Raw genomic sequence first — 26,547 nt, 5'->3', positions numbered from 1 at the left:
TGCTAAAGAACATGTATTAAAGTTTGGTGGTGATCATTTAAAACCAGTTTCTAGTAAAATGGCTTTAATAGCTATAAGTATGTTAGATATTTGGTTTACAGTATTCTTATTTACATGTACATCTATTATATTCTATAGGTTAATACGAGGTTGTTTTATTTATTCTGTAGGAAATCAAATATATTTAGAGAGAAATGGGATTTAACGTCCACTCGACACAAACTAGGTCATTTCGGGACTAACATATGGCTTAATTTTATTTCAATAATTCGCTTGCGCATAGGGGTCTTTAGCAGTGGGAGGAAACCGGAGGACCCGGAGAAAACCCACGAGATTGGACAGGCGACCCTACTCCTTGTCACGTACAACAGGAGATTCGAAACCACCCCAGTTGACTCAATGACAGGCCGTATGATACAGCACGCACGTGCTAACCATTCGGCCATCCAACCCCCCAAACCAAATATAACTAGAGAAAAGAAAAAAGACTCAAATATATGTTTCATATTATTATATATGTCAGAATAATATATATTTTTATCAATACATACATTTAATGATGATCCGAATACGAAAACGTGTAAGTAACCAACAAAATAGGAATAATGTTGTTGTTAGCACAAAATTTTGAAGTTACTGCAGTGTATATATTAAAGGGGATAAGCTTCTAAATTAAAAACACGAATTAGAATTCAATGTTGGTCCATTTCAATCAACATTAATGTTGTCGTCTTGCCGTGAAAATATGAAATATCAACTATTTGAGACACAATGGACATTTTAAAATCACTAAACGACTCGTGTATTCTACCAATATAATGGTTTCGATCGTAATTTGTTATGAAAAAAGAAAAACATACCCAGGAAGACAACGCGGGAGTAATTAAAAATGACTGATTCACAAACGACAAAATAATTATTTAAAAAAACCCATGTAGAATGGACTAAGCAGGTGGAAACCACTGTTGTTAGATTTTGACAGTTTGAGTATTTCACCAAACGTGTTGATACCCGTCTATAATTCTTGTTCCCATTCTGGGCCACGGATGATCTTTTGATAAGGGGCCAGATATGAACCACTTTGAAAATTCTTCCAAAGAATGGTTTATAATGTCAGTAATAGATGGAAGCATATAAGTTAAGCATTCTCAATTAATCTACCTCCCAGTTTGTAGGTTTATAACGGATCTACTAATTATTATTAAAACCATGGAAAAACAGGCTGAAAACGGAGCTTAAAGGCCTACTGTATAATAACTTGGCAAGGTCATCTATGTGTGCTTTCTTCAGAAGAGGTGACGTAAGAAATTACAAAGAGGTATCATTTGCTTAACGAGTATTCACTGATATAGGACAGTTCTTAAGGGCAAGGTAAAGTGACAATAATTGCCACAACACCTGAAACGGAGGGTCCTAAAAACATTCACAACACCTTTAGGGCCTTTATTTTGGTATCTAAATGTGCTTCAGATGATACTCAACAATAAAAAATGAATGAGAATAAAAAAATAATGTCTTTGGAATTTGTAACTTTGGAAAATATTAAGCAAATATACCATTCAGCACTGTGCAGCTACAGGGTAAACAGCACAACATGGGAAATCGCAAAGTCTCACAGAGATACATACACTACAACCATCAAGACTTCAACTTTTAGCACACCAAGTCCATATAATCAAATATTTTTTTTTTAAAAAATCCTCCACTTTTTAAGGGACTACTTTCAGACGTTTCGTATGGAGTACCATCATAAATATCATTTGGATTATATGTTTCGGGTCTGTATGGAAAATAATAAATACATCATGTGTTTAACGTCAACTCGGCGCCCACTAAATCGTTTAGAGACGAACATGTGATTCAATAATTATTTCAATAATTCGCTTGAACGTGTGTGTGTGTGATGGGGTGGGGTGGGGGTGGCCGAATGGTTGTACGTGACAAGGAGTAGGGTCGCCTGTCTAACCTTGTGGGTTTTCTCCGGGTCCTCCAGTTTCCTCCCACTGCTAAAGACCCCTACGCAGGAGCGAATTTTTGAAATAAAATTGAACCATATGTTATTCCCGAAATGACCTAATTTGTGTCGAGTTGGCGTTAAACTCCATTTCTCTCTCCCTCTCTCTTGCACGTAGGGGTCGTTAGCAGTGGGGAAGAAACTGGGGTACAAGGCCAAAAAAAACACATTGTTGGACAAGCGACCCTACTCCCTTGTTTATGCGGGGAATCGAAACCACGCCACTAGAATCAATGACAGATCTTGTGATATCACGCGCACGCGTTAAACCACTAGACCACCCAACCCCGTGTAAAACGCATTATAATTTGTATATTGTATATATACCGACACGGGATAATTGTTTTATAATAGGCCTACATAATAAATTAAATTGTTGTAATTTTGTTTTTTTATCAGACATTTTTGGCAGATAAAATATTCCAGTTGGCGAAGAATAAATATGAATAATTTTTTTAAAATAAAAATTATTATTCATTTTGGCGGAAAAGAAATGAAAGCCAGTGTGAGCCCAGATTGCACGTATTCAAATGTGACCTGGTAAATTGAGACTTCAACAACTTCCGAGGCGAAACTCGAAAAGTCGACAGTACGACAGCAAGCTAAAATGATAGGTCGCTAATAGCGCGTTGTGTTTATTTCCTAATTTCTACTGTTCGAGTTGCATTATGGCTTGGTATGCGTGTTGGTGCCTTCTTACTGACATCAATAAATACAAAAATATGACTAAGACGAAAGTCGACACGGTACACAAGCCAAAATGCAAGTCGAAAATAAGAAATTAGGAAAAAAAAGAGGGGCGCTGTTATCGCAGTGTATTATTTCTTAATTTCCTATTTTCGAGTTCATTTTTGCTTGTATAGCGTGCTGTCGCCTCACATTTTGTCGTAACTTCTACTTTTCGTTTTTTCGACTTTCTTGTTTTGAAGAGGCGAAAAGTAGAAATTATGAATGGAAGTGTTGCTGGCATCAATGAGTTCATGCATGACCTTATTTTAATATTATCCAATCCCGTAAATGACACCTCATTTGTATTTTGATATGAATTTTCTGCAGTTTAAATTAAAAAATTAAAAATTTGTATTTAAAATTAACACTTTGCTCATTGATATTATCATCAGTTCAATGACATAACTAGATGTTTGGAGACGAAAGCTACGTTCGAAAATATTTACATTTATACAACAGTGAAGTTTTTTATTACTGAACGGAATACGACATAATTGTATGTATGGTGATGTAAATGAAACCTTTACATATCGATATATATAATGTTCCGCTAATTAAGCGTTGTCAGTTTAACGATTCTCCGCATCACTCGTCTAAAGGTTTTTAGTAGAGGTATGAAGGATCATTTTCAAGATTGAAAAAGGAAATGTCGGACGCCAACCGCATGGAGCAAGGAAGTGGAAATCTCACTCTACATGAAAACAGGAAAGCAACTCGAAAATCTAAGATTCGACTACCGTACTACAAATATCAGAGTATCAGTAGAGATATAATAGCTGTCCCAACTTTTATCGTTTTCTCTGTAGGTGTAAGCTCGATTGGACAAGAAAGACATGAAATTAAATTTGGTTTAACGACCTACTGTTTTGCTCTGGGCTAATGAAGACAGGCATACGCCATACAGTGTGCTATGAGGGAAATGTATCTTATATGGAATTCCAACGGCCAAGGGATCTTTTACGTGCACGCCAATGTATACACGGGATCTCGGTTTTTCGTCCCATCCGAACGACTAGTCAGCAGCCATTGTCAGGCCATCCGTCCTGTACCACTGACAAGGGGAAACCACGTCAGAAAATCCCGATGAACACGCGACCTCCAGGCTAGCGAACGAGCGTCATACCCACTTAGCCGCCGTGGCTCCCCGATTGGTCAAGAAAGTGATGAAATTGAAATTTTCGTTTACATGATAACACGCGGGTTTACGATTTAAAGGGGTATTGACAGTGAAAAAGTGTCCAATGTTAGAGTGATTTTTGCACCGGAATTGAGGTGTATTTTTGCGTCACGGCCGTACTTTTGCGTCACGGCCGTACTCAGCCCTAAATCACAATCACCGGGCCCCTGCTCAGCGTACATGAAATGTTCCCTTTTTCGAATCAGTTTCTAATCAACCCTAAATCACAATCATCAGGTCCCTGTTCAGCGTATATGAAATGTTTCCTTTTTCGAATCAGTTTTTAATCAATTTATCGTATCATTTACTGTAGACTGGTATTTGAATATACATGAACTGAATTTCACAAGTTGCACCTGTTTACTCACAATACTTGCATTTGACCCATTTCGGGTCAAAAAATTAAAATTGGAAAGTTCAATTGAAAACGAAAGATATGGAAAACGGCGCATGAGTATAGCTACTCACATACTCATTATCACCAGGCCGTTGAGGGGAGCGAGGCGAAAAGTGTTTCGACATTACCCCCATGACCATCACACTTCTAAGTGTTTTATTTATTTTCTGTCTTTCGGGCCCCTAAGCTTTGAAGACATTAACATAAAAATCAGAAAAAGGTATGTGAGCAATAAGTTTAAGTAAGAAAAGAATATCGGTAGATAGTAAAATAGATTAGAATGAGAATATATCTTGAGAATTAATATGATTCACTTTCCTTATATGGACCACGGGGGCCCTAAACATGGCCTTGTGGTAATCCATAACAATTGTGTACTGTTGAATATATAGTAACTTCACGCGTTCTGTGTATCGGTTATAAAATCTTGTTTTATTTTCTGTAATAAATCCGGTGATTGGTAAATATCCAAAGCCGTTAAAGCCAAAGCTTTACCTTGCTGTAATGTAAAAGGCTGGGCTGCTGGTGAACCTAAAAGAAAAACAAATGGCTTTATCATTTATTATCACAATTTTAGTAAGGGCATTACATGACAAAGTTAATAAATAAAAAATTCCATGAATCTTTTACAGAAATAGATTACGATGGAGTGGAAATATGTATAATTACAAGATCGGTTAGCAATCCATTGCTAATACTTTTTCCTTGTAATCGGAGAACTCTTGAAATATGACTCTATACTCCATATTAGTCCATGCCATCGCTTCATCGCCATTGTCATGGGCGATGAAGAGTGTACTTTATAACCCAATAATACATTCTACAGTAGATATCGCTTGTGTGATATATTTCATAATCTACTGCGATATCTCCTAGGAGATATCGCTTTACATGAATTTGATTGGTCAGTTGAAAACGAACTACATTTTTTATTTTCAAAGAACAGTTCATTTCTTATTAAAAGTAACTTTTTTAAAATTAAAAATGAACTATTGTTATTCAATTGACCTTGATGGACACACTAAGTCAATATAAAGGACTTTGCAATGGTTGAATTGCTGTCAAAAAATGATGTATCACTACGCCGTAATGTTCAGTAAAAGTGAAATCTACAGCAAATCTCGGCAGAGCCTCGTTTTTTGTTACTTTATCAACTTGTGTTGATATTTTTTGATATCAAAAAAGACTGGTAGGAGATTCTCTATATACCAGTAGGCAGTTCATAAGAATTACAATATTGTGTAATATATGGAAGAAGGCAATTGGATGGTTATTATTTACCAGCAGCTGCTGTGAAGTCAGTGGTATGGTTAGCAGCTAGAGTTCCCATGTGAAAACAAGGATGAATACTTGGTACCACTGTTGATACGTTTCCCATATCAGTTGATCCTAGAGGACTTTGTTTTACAGATTCATCCATACTAAATTCAACACCAACTGATGAGGCATTCTTCTCGTATAATTCACATAATGTATTATTGTACAACATAGCACTGTATGGATGCTCACCAAACGCATATTCCACCTAAATAATTTAAAATGTTAAATATAAATAAATTAAAAACTTGGAATATAGCTTTATCGGTGACATGATACAAACTGGCATGCTCGTTTAGACCAGTCTTCACAAAAACAAATTTAAGTATTACACAAACAAGCATGGAAACTGTGTCAGGCCTTTAATCTGTACTGACGTCAGAAAATTGAAGATTTCTGAGAAAGGGTCACCAACATTATAATATCCAAATATTTTGTGGATTACATAGATTTCAAATATTTCCGGGTTATAGAATTCCGTGACATATTAATGATATATTGAGGAGTTCTTACCTTACAACCGGTTGCTTCAGCAGCACTTTCTACACATTTCACTATTTTAGTTTCAAGAATTTTTAGCTCCGAGTCTTTTGGTGCCCGCACATAGTATTCTAGTTCTGTTTGATCGGGAATGATGTTTGGTTTAACTCCACCGTTGGTAATAACACCTTAAACAGAATAAGATCAAATCTTTTGATTTTGACATACAACAAAAATAACATTTGATTCCACCATAAGATCGATACATTTTTTACGATTAAATTTCATTATAATCTGCCTGCAATCTTTCTTCTGATAGTCCTGAATTCGAATTATAACATTTTATTCTATAATAAGACTCACTATTTTATCAGAAACGTATACACCGTGAGTTTATCTACCCTGTCGGTGGGGTGGGTGTGATCTCTCTTTTCAGAAATAGCTTCAGATAAAAGTCATACGAATGACTGAAAGGATTTTTTTTTACCAATTGTTCATGTTTTACTGTTTGCACGCCTTTGCAACTGATCAAACACAGTACTGAAGCACGGGGTCAACCTTATGGGTATTGTGTGCCGTTTGTAAACTCACGTAAGGGCTATTAGATGTATACAATTGGTAAGTTAAAGAGTATATATTTTAGCGATGGATTGACGGAATGATATCAGATATATGTGTCTGTAAGACCAAGTCTATAGGATAATTGTCGGTGGTTGTAGTTAAATGTTTTAGCCTCACCTTTGAAATAAAAAGAATGGATAAAATTTGTTTACCATGAACTCTCCATGTTGGTTTAAATTGTTGTCTAAGACAGGATATATTTTGGTAACAGAGAACGGCAGCATCAAGAGCGTTAATTCCATCCCACGGAAACCCTGCAGCATGTGAAGCTTTACCAATATATTTGATCATCAACCTAGAACAAAATGGTGGCACCAATACACATTAATGTCACTCTCAATTTATAAATCGTATCTCGAAGTCTCTTAGGATTGGTTTGTGGTTTCGAATTAGTTCAAATCGTGCATTTTAAACAAAGGAGCGATTATTCATTATTGAGTTCCCAAAATATTTGTGATCTCATAGAAAGTCTAGATTTAAAGGGCGAATGTTTTGGAAATATGAACATACTAACCTGTTTGCAGCTAAAATTGGTATTTTAGTAACGGTGGCAGATGTTGGATGAGCCATCATAGCAACATCAAACGTTTTAAAAGCGCCATGTTTCATTAAAATAGCTTTACCTGCCCAACTCTCTTCCGCAGGTGTACCCAGTATAGTTAGCTACAATATATTAATTAGCTTGATTCTGAATAATGTCCAAAAACTGTCCTTTACATGAAGTTTCATACAAATACCATACGCAATAGACTAAATGGCTCACCAACCACGCAACTCCTCATGCATTAAACCATAATGAAAATTTAGACAGCATCAAACGAGTCCAGTGCAATTTTCGCGAATTCGTACAATTCCAACTGGCAACCAGATGTGGGCGGATTAAGGCCCCTGTGAGTCAGTAGACGCTGAGGATAAGGGTCCAAATTGAGTTACAAGAATTAATTGTGGGAATTTTCACACATAGCCGTAGGCAGCCAAAGTAGATTGGGATGGCGCGGGGGATGGGGGATTGGGTGTACGTATTTAAAAGTCGTCACCTTTGTTCGCTTTGGTAGCTTGTCAAGTCTCAGTTCTTTACGGGATTGTTCAGTGGGTAATAAGAAAGACCCATGTCGTAGATGAATTTAGAACCAAGAAGGAACCATATCGGAATTCGTTATTTTCGATCGCAAATCACCATGTTATTCCCTACTTATGGTTCGATTTATGAAATCGTGTGAACGCAACAACAGTCCGAGTTTACGATAAAATTCTTGTTTAGCATGCTCATTGGGATATAAAGAAGAACCATATCGATTTTCAAGCATTTCTGAGTTCTTATTTCGAAAGGGTTTTGCGGATCGTTTTTCCGTTGACATTTTAACTGTATTAACTACCGCCAATGTCGGAAACTTTGTTGTTGACCATTGATCCACCTTTAGTTTCAAAGAAGAACTAGCTTCGGCGTGGAAAATCCACACCGTTCCAATCGCAACTTAAAAGATCTATTTTAAAAACATTAACGGTTTGATCATAGGTTTAAAAGGGACACAATATTATTATTTGGAAAAATTTTGAGGGTTTCGCAGGTATATAGTTTCTATATAGAAATAACCCATTCGTGGAAAGTGATCCATTCACCTGTCCCAATTTAGTATCTGACTTTTCAAGAATTTCTTTGATTCCAAGACCTGCAGCAATACCAAGAAATAGATGGAGGGATACATTTCGCTCCAATCATATTTGTTTCTTGTTTTATTTTTTCAGATTAAGATAGCCTATGTTACTGGTATCAAAGATGTATGTGATAAGTAGTGGTGGCCTTAATACGTGAAATCTAACTGAAAGGGGTAAATGTAGATAAGGGGGAGATCTGTGAAATTTCCCATGGGCTTTGAGAGTGGAGAAAGGGTAAGATCAGTTAACTCAACTAAGAAATTAACACCGGAAAGAGGTATACTATGGTAAGAATTTATTTAGTCACTTTATACTATAGAATATGTAATAACTTCACGCGTTCTGTGTATCGGTGATAAAATCTTGTTTTATTTTCTGTAATAAATCCGTTGAATGGTAAATATCTAAAGCGGTTAAAGCCAAAGCTTTACCTTGCTGTAATGTAAAAGTCTGAGCTGTTGGTGAACCTGAAATAAAAAGATTGTTGATAATTTCTGGTGACCATCATAACGGATACATGATATGGCATGGATAAGGGTCCAAATTGAGTTACAAGAATTAATTGTGGGAATTTTCACACATAGCCGTAGGCAGCCAAAGTAGATTGGGATGGCGCGGGGGATGGGGGATTGGGTATACGTATTTAAAAGTCGTCACCTTTGTTCGCTTTGGTAGCTTGTCAAGTCTCAGTTCTTTACGGGATTGTTCAGTGGGTAATAAGAAAGACCCATGTCGTAGATGAATTTAGAACCAAGAAGGAACCATATCGGAATTCGTTATTTTCGATCGCAAATCACCATGTTATTCCCTATTTATGGTTCGATTTATGAAATCGTGTGAACGCAACAACAGTCCGAGTTCACGATAAAATTCTTGTTTAGCATGCTCATTGGGATATAAAGAAGAACCATATCGATTTTCAAGCTTTTCTGAGTTCTTATTTCGAAAGGGTTTTGCGGATCGTTTTTCCGTTGACATTTTAACTGTATTAACTACCGCCAATGTCGGAAACTTTGTTGTTGACCATTAATCCACCTTTAGTTTCAAAGAAGAACTAGCTTCGGCGTGGAAAATCCACACCGTTCCAATCGCAACTTAAAAGATCTATTTTAAAAACATTAACGGTTTGATCATAGGTTTAAAAGGGACACAATATTATTATTTGGAAAATTTTTGAGGGTTTCGCAGGTATATAGTTTCTATATAGAAATAACCCATTCGTGGAAAGTGATCCATTCACCTGTCCCAATTTAGTATCTGACTTTTCAAGAATTTCTTTGATTCCAAGACCTGCAGCAATACCAACTTCAGCAATCAGATTATGTCCACAGGCATGACCAATTTCTGCTAGAGCATCATATTCACATATCACAGCAATATGAGGTTTCGATGGATCCACGTCACCGAAAGTTGCTTTAAAGGCAGTTTCTATTTTATAATGTTTTTCAACCTTAAAACCAGCTTTCTCAAGAAAATCCGTGAGCACAGTATGAGCAGAGTATTCCTTAAATCCCAGCTCTGGATTTTTCCATATTTGTTGACTAAGACTGTTCAATTCTACGGCATATCTGTCGACTGTTTCAATAACACTGGATCTTAAATCTGCCATATCGTTAGATTTCGACACTGGTTTAGATCTTTAAGTTACTGAGCAGTTGAATTGGTATTAAATGCAGGCTTTATCTACATGACTAACAAAGATGCCTATGAATAAATAAAGAAAATAATAATGCATCGATGTTAAGTCTCATTCAAAATATGTACCGATAACCCTTGATCTCCCGAAGATAAATACTAATTTATTTACGTGTGAATAAACAGTCTACATGATTTAAACCATATCTACTGTCCTTTTGTGTAGCAGTATAAGTAATGATAAACATTACTTGCATAGTTACTAGATAGTAGAATAGGTTTGTATTGTTTTGGTAAATGGATTTGATTGTAAATCAGTGTCTGTGTTAATTGTTATTTTGAACTCGTGGTGCTGAAGGGCACCCCCGTGGTATAAGAGCCTGTCACGTTTTCTAGTCTTTTCCCTTCTACTCTCGTGGACAGTTCAATTAAAGTCTTATTTCTTAGATTTCGTAGTCACTTGTGAACGGAGCGGGATGAAACTTGTTAGGGAAATTATTTGGAACAGTTGCAAAGCACAGTAAGTTGAGCGGGAACCAGGTCGACTGGTTTGGCGTTCTCCGAACAGTTTTTATGGGTGGTCGGCAATAGGTATAATTTACCAACCCACATGTATCGAGCGATCTTTTTGACTTATGTGCTCATCGTATTCGTTCTTCAGAACAGGGCTATGTGAATAGTCTCCAGCAATGAACCTATTATAACATGTACAGTCATGCCTATTTTAACCGCCGGGATTAGGTATTTAGTAGATATATCCCCGCAGATATACTTGAAAATCTACTCTAGGATACAGCAATTAATTGTCAAACATTTCCCAAAGGCCATCCTCCTTTCCTACCCCCATCGTAGAATTTAGAGCCTGCCAACCCACTCAAAATATATTCCCTGTTCATATGGCAAAGAATTAATTGGGGTGATATTTTGATTTAAGCCCTGGGTGGAGAAAATCATCCAATTTAACTTTCAACTGCTATTTCCCAGCCGTTCATGAAATGAATCAGCCATCCACGGCTGAAACTGGCTGGAAACCAGGTTTGTCCTAGCTCGAGTCGAACTTATTTATTTAATCACCTTTATAAAATATACGTACCAATGGTAAAATGTTTATTTTGTCTTAAAAATTGGATATCAGAAGCCTACCTTTTCCCGGTAAGATCACAACATCAATGTTGATTTGAATCGACAAATAATTCGCGTTTGCAACGTGTAAGACTTTAGATGATATTGAGTTAGAGACTTAGCTACTTTAAGAAATTGATGGAGGGATACATTTCGCTCCAATCATATTTTTTTCTTGTTTTAATTTTTAAGATTAAGAGAGAGAGAGAGAGAAATGGGGTTTAACGTCCACTCGACACAAACTAGGTATTTCGGGACTAACATATGGTTTATTTTTTTTACATAATTCGCTTGCGCGTAGGGTCTTTAGCAGTGGGAGGAAACCGGAGGACCCGGAGAAAACCCACGAGGTTGGACAGACGACCCTACTCCTTGTCACGTACAACCGGGGATTCGAAACCACGCCAGTCGACTCAATGACAGACTTTATGATACAGCGCGCGCACACTAACCATTCAGCCATCCAACCCCCCTTCAGATTAAGATAGCGTATGTTTCTGGTATCAAAGATGTATGTGATAAGTAGTGGTGGTCTTAATACGTGAAATCTAACTGAAAGGGGTAAATGTAGATAAGGGGGAGATCTGTCAAATTTCCCAGGGGCTTTGTGAGTGGAGAAAGGGTAAGATCAGTTAACTCAACTAAGAAATTAACACCGGAAAGAGGTATACTATGGTAAGAATTTATTTAGTCACTTTATACTATAGAATCAATCTGGTTAAAACACAGATCCTATTTCGTTTCGTTTTTATGGTTGAAAATTTCGTTTTAATTTGTCTTTACTACACCAGGATCTGGAAGAGTTGTTATTTAATTCGTGTTCTGAATGGTGTCGGGGATAAGCCAATGAAACGGTCTGTTACGGCGAGTTTTAGGCGTGTTTTGCACGGAACTGTGGGTAATCCACTAGTAACATCAATGCTGATTGCTTAATCATATGTCTGACATCATAAGGTCAAAAGTCGGTCTTTTGATCCCTGACGTGACCTATCGCTATAACTTGTCAGATCTTCATGAAGTGTAGGCCATCGAAAGTATAAAAAAAACGAAACGAAATATAGATCTGTATTTTAATCAGATTGACTATAGAATATGTAATAACTTCACGCGTTCTGTGTATCGGTGATAAAATCTTGTTTTATTTTCTGTAATAAATCCGTTGATTGGTAAATATCTAAAGCGGTTAAAGCCAAAGCTTTACCTTGCTGTAATGTAAAAGTCTGAGCTGCTGGTGAACCTGAAATAAAAAGATTGTTGATAATTTCTGGTGACGATCATAACGGGTACATGATATGGCATGGAAAGACTCTTTTTCAGAAATATTTACGATGGGTTGGATTACCCGGTTTGGAAACACTCCAAATCTAACTTTGTTTTCTTCTCGGAATTGGATAACACTAAATTACCACGAGGTTTCATTTGGCTTCTGAAATATGAGTCTTTACTCCATACCATCGGTTCATTTGGTAGTAGATGTTTAATCGTGTCATGCGCGATGAAGAGGGTATTATATCAGTAGGCAATTCACATGTCTAATATATTATGGAACAAGATAATAGGAAATTTACCGGCAGCTGTCGTGAAGTCCGTTGTATGATTAGCAGCTAGAGTTCCCATATGAAAACAAGGATGGATACTTGGTACCACTGTTGATACATTTCCCATATCAGTTGATCCTAGAGGACTTTGTTTTATAGATTCATCCATACTAAATTCAACACCAACTGATGAGGCATTCTTCTCGTATAATTCACATAATGTATTATTGTATAACATAGCACTGTATGGATGCTCACCAAACTCATATTCCACCTGGAAAAAGTTCAATATAAATGACTTGGAAACTTTAAATATAGCTTTTTCGGTGACATGCTCGTTTGGAAAAGTCTTCATAAAAGACAATTTAAGAGATATCACACGTCATAATAAGGAAACTGTATGGCTACCAGTCGAGCTTGCACAAAGACGTCTAATCTGGACTAACGCCAGGAAACTTCACCAGCATTATAATATCCTAACATTTTGCGGATAACAGAAATGTCAAAACATTAGGGAGTTTTTACATGTACCTTTATAATATAGTGCGGGTGGAATTCCCAGACATACTGATGATGTATTCAAGAGTTCTTACCTTACAACCAGTTGCTTGAGCAGCACTTTCTATACACTTCACTATTTTAGCCTCAAGAATTTTTAGCTCCGAGTCTTTTGGTGCCCGCACTGAGTATTCTAGTTCTGTTTGATCGGGAATGATGTTTGGTTTAACTCCACCGTTGGTAATAACACCTTAAACAGAATGAGATCTACTCTTTTGATTATCCTTAACACGAAAGACAACATTTGAAACTTTTATCACGAGAAATGGTGAGTTTTTTTCAAAGCTGGATTCCATTCTACTATGTCTATGTCTGTGATACGTATTTTCGGGAAGCCTCGGTAGCTCGATGAATATCTCGCTAGCCCCTGGGGGTTCCAGTTTCCCTTTGTCAGTAGTGCAAAATAGGGGGGGGGGTATGACAAATAAAGGTGCCTAGTCGTTCGAAGAACGTAGTAACTATTTCTCTAAAAGCATCTTACGACTGGTCCAACCGATAAGTTTCAAATATTCTGCATACAATCTAATTTTTACAATCTAATTTTAGCACTCAAATGGCGGTTGTAGCTCAATATATTAGCTTTGAAATAAAAAGAATGGATAAAATTTGTTTACCATGAACTCTCCATGTTGGTTTAAATTGTTGTCTAAGACAGGATATATTTTGGTAACAGAGAACGGCAGCATCCAGAGCGTTAATTCCATCCCATGGAAACCCTGCAGCATGTGAAGCTTTACCAATATATTTGATCATCAATCTAGAAAAAAATGGCGGCACAACTTTTAAATCGTATCTCGCATTCTCGTAGAATTGGTTGGTGGTTTCGGGTTAGTTTTAAGCATGTAAAACAACGAAACGACAATTTTAGTTCCCAAAATACTTGTTATCTGATATAATATTTCATCATAAACCTAGAAAGAAATGACTGCACAAATCATACCTCACAGTCTGGTAGGATTAGTTGGTCGTTTCAGGTTTGTACTGAATCATGCATGTAAAATTCAGGAACGATAATTTTAGTTCCAAAAACATTTGTTGTGAATAATCATCGTAACGGGTTCTCATATATGGCAATACACAGTGTGCTAGACTTTAATAAAGAGTGACATTTAGAATGGGCGAGAAATATGACCACACTTACTTGCTTCTGGCTAAAATTGGTATTTTAGTAACGGTGGCAGGTGTTGGATGAGCCATCATAGCAACATCAAACGTTTTAAAAGCGCCGTGTTTCATTAAAATAATTTTACCTCCTCCACCCTCTTCAGCAGGGGTACCCAATACAGTTAACTGCAATATAGTATATAACTCCATTCTTAACCATGTCCAATAACTATCGACTCCATGAACATCAGTGCGATTATCATTTATATTAGATCCTAAATGGGGTGGGGATGGATTGCCGAATGGTTAGCACGTGCGCGTTGCATCAACTGGCGTGGTTTAGATTCCCAAGTTATACGTGACAAGGAGTAGGGTTGCCTGCCCAACCTCGTGGATTTTCTATGGGTTCCCCGGTTTCCTCCCACTGCTAAAGATCCCTATGAAATAAAATTGAACCATATGTTAGTCCCGAAATGACCTAGTTTATGTCGAGTGGACGTTAACCGCCATTTCTCTCTTTCTCTCTCTGCGCTTCGTACGTTACCCCCCTCTCTCTCTCTCTCTCTCTGTCTCTCTCTCTCTCTGTCAGATCCTAAGTGGGGGACCATGGCGGTTCAATGAGCCTGACAATTGCTCACAATCCAGAGGGGTCCCAAGACCGAGCCTAATGTGGGCCGAGAAAGTTCCGCTAGATATTCCAGTCGGGTTTACTGTTGTAAGTGTTGGTGAACGGGGACTCTGGCAAGGAGAAGCGACTAGTCGTTGTGATACAACATTAGTCGGAGAGTTAACCCCTTTTCATTTCATTTCAGATCCTAAATGTATCGCCAACCCCAAAACTCCAAAGGGTGCTATTAATTCAAGCACAAAATGGAGAAAACAGAATCAAAAGAATCAGAACCCCGTGGGTGAATCAGTACATATAAGATCTGGTTCCAGTTTTTATGTAGCTGGCAACCAGTGGCGTATTACGAACCTTGTGTAGGCCTACCCAGATGCACTCATCCTTTGGTTTACAACAATTTTGTTTTTTTGGACAAGTATCATAGTTCCGATATAGTGTCTATATCGAAATAAAACATATTTATATTAAAATATTGTTTTGGTCGTAATTTACCTGTCCCAATTTAGTATCTGACTTTTCAAGAATGTCTTTGATCCCAAGACCTGCAGCAATACCAACTTCCGCAATTAGATTATGTCCACAGGCATGACCGATCCCAGGCAGAGCATCATATTCACATATCACAGCAATATGAGGTTTCGATGGATCCACGTCACCGAAAGTTGCTTTAAAGGCAGTTTCTATTTTATAATGTTTTTCAACTTTAAACCCGGCTTTCTCAAGAAAATCCGTGAGCACAGTATGAGCTGAATATTCCTTAAATCCCAGCTCTGGATTTTTCCATATTTGTTGACTAAGATTGTTCAATTCTACGGCATATCTGTCGACTGTTTCAATAACACTGGATCTTAAATCTGCCATATCGTTAGATTTCGACATTGCTTTAGATCCGTTAGTTACTGAGCAGTTGTAAAAGTTATTCCAAGTACGTTTAGCTAAGAGTTTATTAGCTGATGATCTTAATCTGCAAGATAACGAAGCAAAAAAGGGCTAAGGCTAACATCGGGATGAACTGTGGCCTCCTTTTCCAGTTATGTCTATGAATAAATAAAGGGATTAATAAAGGACTGACACTTGTCTTGGCGCATAAACATATTGATGACCTTTGACCTTCCGAATTACATAATACGAATTATGAATAAACATTTTACCGCTTATACTAGAATGTCCTAATGGCGGTGGTATTGGGGTGGGGGTGGGGGCGTCAGGGTCGAACATACAAAATACAAAAATTAATGTAAGTACTTGTCATTGAAAGATAGCCATTTCAAAACTCCATGCCATTTAATTTTCTCCTGTCTGATCGATATTAATGCACAATCATTCCTATTGTGTTCCTTGTTTTGGGCATAAACCAAATGGTTTATTTCGCAGATAATTTTTTAAACATGATTGCATCATCCAACATGATATAGTCAACACATACATGCGTATAAGCTGCTGTTTATATACAAATTTTACAATTATAGATTCTGTGCTTTTTGTCAGTGCAGAGATAATGTAACAGTGCAAAGCATGATTGGGACATACTCGAACGCGGTTTACCTGATTTCCGCGGAAAGGTGTCGCCCTCGGCTTGTTAATCAATGTTTTGTAAAGATCCGACCACGATTGTGTTATCACTTCACCGAAAAATGATAACGACAGACAAAACACGATTAACTAATATTAGACCGGAGGTCAGGCCAAGCTTAGTATTATTCTAGTTCATAACCAAAATACGAGATCATATAGCAAATATAGCAAATATAGCAATAGATACCCTGTGCTATACAGACTAAGGCGAAAAAGAACAAAATAAAATCTTTCAAATAAAACCTTTGATAAGAATTACTATCATGCTCTCAATGTATATATCAAGCTAAATACACAAAATTACTCACTTGGAGCAAATTAACACATTAGCTTAAAACTATAACACATACCTATGGAAAAACAAAATAGTTTATACTAGCTATAGCACGTTTCACACTAACTACGTGAACTAGTTAAAAGCCATCCCACTACATTGATCTTAAACTGTATGAAACGTTTCGCTCTGTTAAATTACCCTCTCCTGGATGTGTATTTCAAATCCTTTGTTCCATGCGGATTCATGTTATTCTGGTGGTATATATATTGAATATTTCTCATTTAGAAAGTATGGATAGCTTACTTGTTAAATGATATCATAGTTATGAAACAGCTAACGATATGTACATCCACATGTTTATCTAATTCCAATTGCTAATAACACTATACATAAATATATATATATATATATATAAAGCGGTATGTAGGCTATTGTGACCTACTTCATATACTGCATAAACAATACCATTATTATGTGTTTATGTTATTTATTATTTTACAACCACTGTGGCCGGATTTGTGTTTATTTTATTTCATCAATAAAATTCCTCGTGCATTTACATTCATATACTAGCCTTTTGAGATCATACTGGAATTTGAATTAAAATTTTGCACTTTCTTTGCTGTCATTTGTATATATATATATTGCTTTCCACGTCATAAGACCCAGTGGCGTAACTAGCGAGGGGATGGGAGCAGACAGGCATTGAATCTGGGGTGGAGCTGGGGCCGTACTGGGGGCAAAATCAGTATATGAGGGTCCCTTAGTCAATGCCAAAGGGCCCCACGTGAATGTAATTGGATTTGGACCCATACTACTCGTAGGGGCCCCTTAATTAAAGCCAGAGGGCCCAAAGTTAATATAATTGCATGGACCCATACTACTCATAGGCCCACTGTGAGTCCTTTAATCGAAGTCAGAGGGGCCCCACATTAATACATTTGGGCCCAGACTATTGGTATGCGTAGGGAGCCACTCGTTGGTCTATGAAAGTAATTGGGTCCACACTGCACGTAGGGTCCCCTAATCAAAGTCAGAGGGGATCCAATTTAATGTAATTAAGATCAACATCAGATTGACTGTGGTCTGTACACAGCTATTTGCATCTCAGTAGTCAGAAGAGTTGGTAATTGACTTCGTTCGACTAAGGCATTCGGGCATTTTCAGCTATGCTCTCACTTATTATTTGCGGGGATAAAAGGTAATCACGTAGGTACAACACTTAACAAGAAAAATATGAAGTACTAACAAGTCGAATAAAAAAAAATTATTCGACCAATTTAATGGTGTTTTGGAGGAAAATAAGGTGAAATAAATCTCCTGATGACTATATTATGATTAAGATTACAAGTAAGATAAGCAATGCGACTGTTTGCGAATAACGTCTTCTGATAACATCATCACAGTGTCAATTTAACAGGATTTAAGATAAGGAGAATTCCCTTTAAAAATATACATATATACAGTATTAACATTTCCAACAAGTAATGTGATTATAAAACATGGATAACAATGATCGAGATCACGTTTAAAGCCATCATGTAGTGGATAATATAATATAATGGTGTATCAACATCTCTATTAATTTTGGCGGCTCTTATTTCTGTTTCTTGTCCTGGTCATCATCCTCGTCTTCCTTCGTATATTGTTTAATCTCGTACGCTGTGTCTAGCTTTGTTCCATACATGTTAAGCACCAAACTATCAAACCAGGCAGATGGTATACAGGACCGAATTCTTGCTATCCACTAGAAAGTAGAAGAAAAATACAAATAAAAGATAAATGAATGATATGTACAACTTAGTTTCCCGCCAAAATAATTAGTATAAAGGCATGGTCTTGTGCAGACCAAATGAATATCCATTTACTTTAGAAACCATGACTGACGGTAACAAAAATATCGGGTTAAAGGTGATGAGACTATTCCATTACATTATGTTCTATCAAATGCTGCCTGTAGACGATGCTGGTGTTAGCCATTGCTACTCGTTTGTTTAGACCTAATCCCGGGATCTCTTGGCCTTTTGTTTCAGAGATATGGAGTTAGTCCACTATTGGTGGGTTGGAGTGGGAATTAAATATAAAACACAAATTTGTCATCTAACCGGGTTCCACAACATTTCGTCCAACACTATAGATGCCTTCGGCTTTTCTTTCAACATCAGATACACACGATATATTTTCCCTCCTCAACATGAAACAGTTCAGGTTTTACAAACATGGTCATAAATTTCAACAGTGTTGCAGCGACCATCCGACATATAACCTGGGGCCTTATTCATGAAAAGTTAAACTAGAATATTTTAAGAATTCAGGCTTTTTCAATGGTTGAAGGTCAAAATCCGTTAATAAAGTTCACCTCTTAGCCAATGAAATCGTTGCTTTCTAAAATATAATAGTTTTATTTTCGTGGATAATGCTCATGCATGCAGTGATAAAAGTGCGTCCCAAACTGCTAACGACATTGTGATTACTGCTAAGATATTTGGAAATATTAATTTGAAATTCCATACTTACTTTTGAAGTGTTTAACAGTCGATGACTATCACCAACAATATATCTAGCCGTATGATGCTCAAGTAAAATGGCGTCTGTTACAGCTTCACAGACATCTGGATGATTTAAGTGGCTATTTTTATTAATAAATTCATTACACATTCCCGAAATATAGTCCTCTCCGTACGTTTCTAAAATATCTTCACTGGCTTTAAGTTTCATTTCTTCGCAACTCTGTTTTAAAGCTTTACTCTGAAATAATAAATAAATTAGGTTCATATTCCGTCTCCTCGTGTGTGATAAAGCTATCCGATTCTTCTGGGAAGAACCATGACCATTTACAGACTTGGTTACCGGGTAACGAGTACGACGAAAAGTAAGTTTCGACTGAGATAAATAATAGGGATTACGTTCATTCTACTCTAGCATTGCAGCATCTAGCATTGCAGCAATTACATATGTTAGTCTCAAAAGATCGATGTGTTGTGTTGAAAAGACATTAAACCCATGTCATTCCTATACGATCTTCATTTAATTTAGGTGTAGCAAAAGTGAAAAGAAATTCCCTTGAACGTCTAGTCCTTTTACGTTCTAAGGAAGATCTTCATGTTCCCCTTATGGAAATAGAAATCGGCATGCTCTGGTTATCATAAATTTAGAACCCACCAATCATAAAGAGAGCTGGTAAATGAAGTCTACATGTTTTGTTTATCATAAATTTTAGAACCCACCAATCATAAAGAGAGCTGGTAAATGAAATCTACATGTTTTGGTTATATATTTAGAAAACCTACCGATTGGGAAGAGAGTTGATAACTAAGACTAGGTTCTACCAGAGATACCTTTACCCCAAACTTGACCATTTCTAATCTTAGAGATTCGGTAAAACCTTCCACACCGTATTTACTAGCACTGAAGGCGGAACCGTTAGGAATTCCCATCAATCCACCTACTGACGATACATTCACAATACGACCTGAAATACAATGTATCATATTTTATCAAACAAATGAATTAAATTAGTGTTAATATTAATTGAAACACAAATGTCAAGATTTCTTCTACGTCAGTGATTCTCAACCGGTCAGCCGCGAAATTTTGGACGGCACACGAAAACCATGTGATCCTAATTGAGTATTCACTGGTGTCTACTGATAAGTTCATAGGTGTGTTTTTCTTTATTTAGTTCGAGTCATTCTATGTATCTATGACTAGTCTGTGTCTACAGTTGTATGCCGTCTATGATTTGCCATGTTTTTATTTTACAAAATTCAAATATTTTTCATAAATATTTAGCCAGGTATGCCGCTATTTTTTCATTATTTCATTGTTCCAAGGTGTGCAGTTGGCAAAACTGTTGAGACCAACTGTTCCACGTAACAATGCTTTTTACTTGTCATGCCTTCTCTCCATAATCTACTGAAAAAAGAAAACTGGCTGGAAAACCCCGAGGGTCGAACTTAAGAAAACTTGTCAGTGAGCAGACAAAGACAATAAGATGGAAATGTACCTTGTGATAAACGTATTAAGGGTAAGAATGTTTGAGTAACTCTGATCGTTCCCATCAGATTGACGTCAATAATAGTTTTATATTGTTCTATAGTAGTCAACTCAACATCTCCAATCAACGCATCACTCGCATTGTTTACAACTGCCCACAGATCTGAAGATAAAAACATATTCAAATTAAATAACAATATTCTTCATTAACTCGAGATTTAAAAACGATTTGGGACAGGTTTATGGAGTCGAAGGCAGAATAAATACTTGTCCTAACTCTGTGACATTACTTTCCGTTAAAACATCGAGGAGAGCCGCAGATCAAATATAGGAAAGGTCAAATCATATTACCGTCCCCGGTGTCCCCCACAAACGAGCGCCCCGAATCACCCAGTCCATTCGGACTCCGCTCTCAAATGCTTTCCTGACAATTGTTTAATTGACATAAACCTGTAAAGTAGGACTCACATTACATGGCTAAATTTGTTATCTATTATTCCATTTCGATAAATCAAATATTTTGAGTTTGTTTTTAATCGTCTGTTTTCCCGCTGTTCTGAAATCCCGCGTAAACCTAAAATCCCGCGTAAAGCTCAAACTCAGTTGAATTCAAATACAACATGGTATGGTATTATATGGGCCATTTAAATATTTGGGCAACCTGGCCGCTTAGACTAAATGGAAATCCAGAACGTGGACCTAAGAATGGCAGAGAATGGACAGAGTGTTATAAATTGGCTATCAAGAAATGGAATGGGGGCATTTGGCAGCTGGGTAGAGAAATACATCTTAAAGTAGCTAAGTCTCTAACTCAACATTATCAAAAATATTCGACATTGAAAACACGAATTATTTGTCAATTTAAATCAACATTGATGTTGTGACCTTACAGGGAAAAGATGGGCTTCTAATGTCCAATAATTAAGACAAAATAAACATTTTACCTTTGGTACACGAATCGTGTACCATGGTGCATTTCAGCGCCATTTTTAACAAGGGACTCGTAGAAAGAGGCTAGATATATTCCACAAGTCATGTCAATCGGTGACGTCATATTCTTATCTGGAGAGCATGCGCAATAAATACTATCGGTATAGAGTGGAATAACCAGACGATAGAGATTGCAATTCGATTGAGACTTCTGGCGTATTTCGCCGAACATAACTGATTAGAAATTGTAGTAAAAACAGAAACGATTTAATGTAAATCAGTTTATATACATTCACATTACATTATTATATGCGTTGCGACCCATTTGGGTCAATTTCTAGATCCAAAATATTAGGGATTTGGCTCCTTTAACACATACTTATGGTAGAATAATTTACAAAGGACTTTATAATCTATAATAAAGTTCATACAATCAGTAATTTATTTGGATGCGGCCTCGATGAATATTTTCTCACCGTTTTCAAGCAAGGACTATACCTACCATCTTCTCCTAGTTGATTTTTAACTTCATTAAAACACTGACTACAACTTGTATCTGATGTTACGTCTAATTCTAATACTCTTAGTTTATCACTACAGTTCTTTTTTAAAATATTAACACCATTTGAATTAACAGATTTAAAGGTGGCAAGAACACGAAAACCTTTGCTATCTAGTGATCTAACTAACTCTAAGCCTGCTTCTATAGAAAAATATACAAAAATTAATCATATTAGAGTATGGAAATTTATATTAACTGGGGTGACAGAAAAGATTAAGATTCATAACTTTCTTGTTACCTCTTGATCGTATGACTATACGTATATAGGTCCTTAAGGGGGTGGAAACGTGCTCAAGATTGTGGTGTTTTATTCCTGGAATAATAGGATTTAGTTCCAATAGAAACCATGACCCAGGTAACAAATGATGCACCATCCCAACCTTGTTAACGTTCTTTCAATTTCCACCTTTTAGTTATTCAAAATAAGATACATTTATCTTAAAGATACATTATGGGAGATAAGATAAAGAGATGGCAGTTCTCACTATAATAGTTAAAAACTAGATAGTGTAAAGATAATTTGCTGAAAATTTCAGTCAAATTGATCCACTATGAGCCGAGAAAGAAGCCGGTGAAATTTTTGCATAGTCTCGGTTATCATTACTAAAATCATTAATATAAACAGCATAGTCTCTATTATCCGCTTTTTCTGATTTAATTATCGTTGGCCGTTAGCGGCATATAGGAATCTAATCCAGCCTACATCGAAGGCTAGCCTTAACATCGAGAGTTTATTATGGTCTAAAGAAAGACTTGTAATAAGCAGATTTTGCTCTTGCATTCTGCATGTTTAAATGTAGAAATTGGTCCATCTGATTTGTTAACCAGAATTCGGTTTATTTTCAGAGTTTGGCTCAGTTTGGGCTTAAATTGCCGGCTTTTGCATACAAAATTAGTTATATCTCTACTTTGGCTTAATCTGTGGAACTGCAATATTGAATGTGAACAGATAACCATTGCTGAAAAAACTCAGTGCAAGGTATTTAAACAAAGGGGCACATTGATACTTTACCCAAAACGTATTGCTACGACAAGACTATGAAACGCTGTGGGTGTTTTAATAATTCTTGTTTGAAGAAATGTAGTACGGACATATATCGTGCTAGTGCAGGACAGAGGGTCTGACAAGGACAGCTGTCTAGTTGTTCAGATGGGACGAAAAACCAAAGTCCCGTTTACACACAGGCGTACACGTAAAAGAACCCTTTGATATAAGAGTAGGCCGTAGCGCCGTTTTCCGGGCAAAATTTCCCGCATAGCACACTGCATGGCGTATGCCCGTCCCAATTGGCCCAGTCGGAGCAGAAAACGAGGATGTTAAATCCCATTTCATTTCATTTCGTTTCTATCGCGCTAATTTACCGTTCTTATGGATACAACTGAGTTAACTCATCATACATACCTGTTTCACAACCAGTTATTAAAACTGTTTTATTTTTAACTGGAAGCCTAGAGCGTGTTATTCTTCTAATAACCATCAATAAAATCGTCATTAGAGATATACTGATACATATCATAGACATAGATCGTTTAAATATAACCATAACAGCCCCTGATACCACAATCAGGTATAAAACTTCTAATAATGTAGCATCCTCCATATTCTATAAAACAATATCAAATGTTATATTAATGAACTCAAAATTTGCCTTGACTCCCCATTGCTCTGGGAAAATGTCTGGATAGAATTCTACATTGTATTCAGTAGCGTGTTCACGAAGGGTGGGGTTGAATGTTGTTCTGAAAGGTTCGTTAATTTGTTTTTTTTAAGTAAGAAAGGGATTTGGGTGCCTGTTTGTTAAGCTCCAATTATTATACGATTCTATTACTTGAGAAGATGCATTATCTAGCAATCTAATGACGTGGAACACTTTGGATAACCTGCCTGGTCAATTTGTCATTTGTATTGATTACATTTTACAGAATTTAGAGATCAATTGAGTGACCAATAAACTTTGTTTTCAGTAGATAATTAATAGGATGTTAGTCTGGGATTACGAAATATGTTCATCCAGTGGCGTGTTCAGAATTTGAGTAGTGGGGGGCCTAAGATGGAGACGTCAAGTTTGGTGTGCGGTCTGGGGGGATTACCCTATAATTTGATCAAATCAGAAGCTGTAAGACAAGATTCCTGCTCATTTAGATACATGCATGTGTAAGGATTAGAGTGGAGCGAGGTTCCACGTGTTTGTTTGTTCGACGTTATTTGGATGAATGTAGGAGCCTGCGTGAGCAGGGGAGGGTCCGCACCCTGTCAGTTTAACCCATAGACCATATCTACCAAGTCCTGTACGTATTATCTCCCACTAAACCACTGTAGGGGCGCGGCTGTAACGAGGAAAATAATATCTTTCAATATTAGCATTAATCGGCTTCAGACCATGGACCTAATAGACTTCAGGCATTATGCTTAGTCACAGCTTAATGTAATTTTTGAAAGAGATTTTCCACCTTACAGGCTACTGTGCACTAAACCCCCATCCCAATCCCCGAACACACTACTTTGAAGCAGGTAACACCGCTAATTGAAATGTCGTGGGTAATTAACCCAAGATAAATTGGATGTATTGTGAAATCATGTTGGGTTGGCTTTTCCACGAAAGTTCTATGTATCAAGGATAGGCGAAAAAATATTGCTTCCAAAAGTTCAAAAGCTACTTCTTAGTTTGTTATACACATTCGGGGTAAGAGTGGGGGGAAATAGCTAATAACACTCATTATTTATCTATCTGTTCAATATAATATATGGTCTCAAGCATTAGATTGGTATAATGATAGTCGTGAGTCAGCGAGTCGTCTTGTCTACAATATTAACCATATATAGCAGTTTCTGTGTCTCAATTATAACCATTTAATAAGACGTTCCAAACTCCTATACTACACACCAATGACATACATGCATGTTATTTCAACAAATAAACTAGGCTACATACCTTATATATTAGATCTTTATTCGTAAAAAGGTCAACTGAATTTAAGCATATCCTCCTTCAAGCAAGTTGTTTCACAAGTTTGTATAAAACGTGTCTAGTTGTATAAAGTGGGGGGAAAGACTGTTGACATTCTTGTTCCCTCAGGTGTAACGTAATACAATCAACTCCGTTCAAATACCTGTGTATACACAACCAGTCGAGTATTCATTTTTACTGCAGTACAAACTTCATTTAAATGGATTGTAGCCTTACGTTGTCCATAAAATAGGCTAATTTGATAAAGCTACATGCCAAGAATTCAAATAGCTGACTGTTAGGTTCAAATGAACAATTTTTTGTTGTTTTTGTTTAAGTTAAATGAAAGTTTATACAACACTCCAATGACAAGATGATTATATTTCAAATATGTTCTTGAAATCAAATGCTAGTAGCCTAATATTTTACTCTATGCTTATATTTTAGAATTGCTGTTTTTCCCTAAATTATACTTTTCAGGATCTCCTAATAACAATCAACAGAGCTGGGCTATAAATGGTAAAATATTTAAATTCACTGAAAGGCACAAGACATTTTAAAATCCATATCATGGTTTGCGTTTGTTACAATTGTTTTCCTGAAACACTGTCAAAGGTTAAAATTGTCTGATATCTCTTTGCATATTGTGACATGTCTACCTATTTTCCACAATAAACTCAAAAGTATGGCTATGGTATATTTTATTTATTTAAAAAGATAAATGTTTCTGAGATATTTCAAATGTGGTCCTGTGGTTTTCATAATTTTAAAACTATATCTTTCATGAATTTAAAGAAAATCATATATACATTTGCTATGATCTAGAATAAAATGTATTTCCCCATATCCAAATATTTTGAAGGCAGAAATTGTCAAATATTTTGATTTTGTGGTGGGATGGGGATTAAGAGTGGGTTTTGGTGTACATTTTCTGTCTAGGTTTTGAGAGTAGTGTTGTTTTTATTGGGCTTTAACTACTTTGTTTTTACAGAATTATCTGCCTTGAAATACCAAAATTATAAACTCAAAATTTACTTGCATTTTCTGCAATTGCCAATAGTCAGTGGTAAATTGGATCCAAGTTGAGTTCAACATAGCCGCTGCATTAATGAGTCTACTAGGGAAATACCAAGCCTAACCCTTTTTTAAAAGACTCAACTTGGATCCAATTTACCTATATTATATTATATGTTCTAGAATTCTTTTGGTAGCTTTATACATGGACCAATTTAAGCAGTAGGAGCAGGACAATCACCGAACATAAAGAACACCACTTAAAACCCACA

At 36.6% G+C, this 26,547-nt stretch overlaps 2 protein-coding genes across 7 annotated transcripts; both read right to left on the bottom strand.

The window, feature by feature from the left end:
- Positions 1-3,834: 3,834 nt before the first annotated feature.
- LOC126809850 (xaa-Arg dipeptidase) lies at positions 3,835-10,081 on the bottom strand. Its single transcript, XM_050534663.2, has 6 exons — positions 9,632-10,081; positions 7,250-7,398; positions 6,888-7,030; positions 6,148-6,302; positions 5,599-5,842; positions 3,835-4,848 (listed from the first exon to the last, which is right to left on the bottom strand). The coding sequence occupies exons 1-6, from the start codon at positions 9,998-10,000 to the stop codon at positions 4,715-4,717; spliced, it is 1,194 nt and encodes a 397-aa protein (XP_050390620.2). The 5' UTR covers positions 10,001-10,081; the 3' UTR covers positions 3,835-4,714.
- Positions 10,082-11,814: 1,733 nt separating this feature from the next.
- LOC126809848 (xaa-Arg dipeptidase) lies at positions 11,815-25,613 on the bottom strand. Of its 6 annotated transcripts, none has more exons than XR_007674961.2 (8): positions 25,247-25,613; positions 23,716-23,917; positions 22,254-22,454; positions 20,832-20,984; positions 20,116-20,297; positions 19,343-19,573; positions 17,129-18,572; positions 14,395-14,534 (listed from the first exon to the last, which is right to left on the bottom strand). XR_007674961.2 is itself a non-coding variant. In XM_050534660.2 (7 exons), exons 2-7 carry the CDS (start codon positions 15,850-15,852, stop codon positions 12,252-12,254), a joined length of 1,212 nt encoding a protein of 403 aa, XP_050390617.2. In that variant the 5' UTR covers positions 15,853-16,010; positions 17,129-18,412; the 3' UTR covers positions 11,815-12,251. The 6 variants fall into 6 exon arrangements, 4 of the variants coding, with proteins under 4 accessions (XP_050390617.2, XP_050390616.2, XP_050390618.2 ...); XR_007674960.2 differs by lacking the exon at positions 14,395-14,534 and adding an exon at positions 15,687-15,937; XM_050534660.2 differs by lacking the exons at positions 19,343-19,573; positions 20,116-20,297; positions 20,832-20,984; ... (1 more) ...; positions 23,716-23,917; positions 25,247-25,613 and adding exons at positions 11,815-12,385; positions 12,717-12,960; positions 13,280-13,434; positions 13,859-14,001; positions 15,466-16,010 and having other exon boundaries at positions 14,386-14,534; positions 17,129-18,412.
- Between the last annotated feature and the right edge of the window lie 934 nt (positions 25,614-26,547).

This window comes from Patella vulgata, chromosome 2 (assembly GCF_932274485.2).
Source record: "Patella vulgata chromosome 2, xgPatVulg1.2, whole genome shotgun sequence".
NCBI classification, from domain to species: domain Eukaryota; kingdom Metazoa; phylum Mollusca; class Gastropoda; family Patellidae; genus Patella; species Patella vulgata.
The sequence above is the reverse complement of the archived record's forward strand: the minus strand, read 5'-3'. Positions and strand labels throughout refer to the sequence as shown.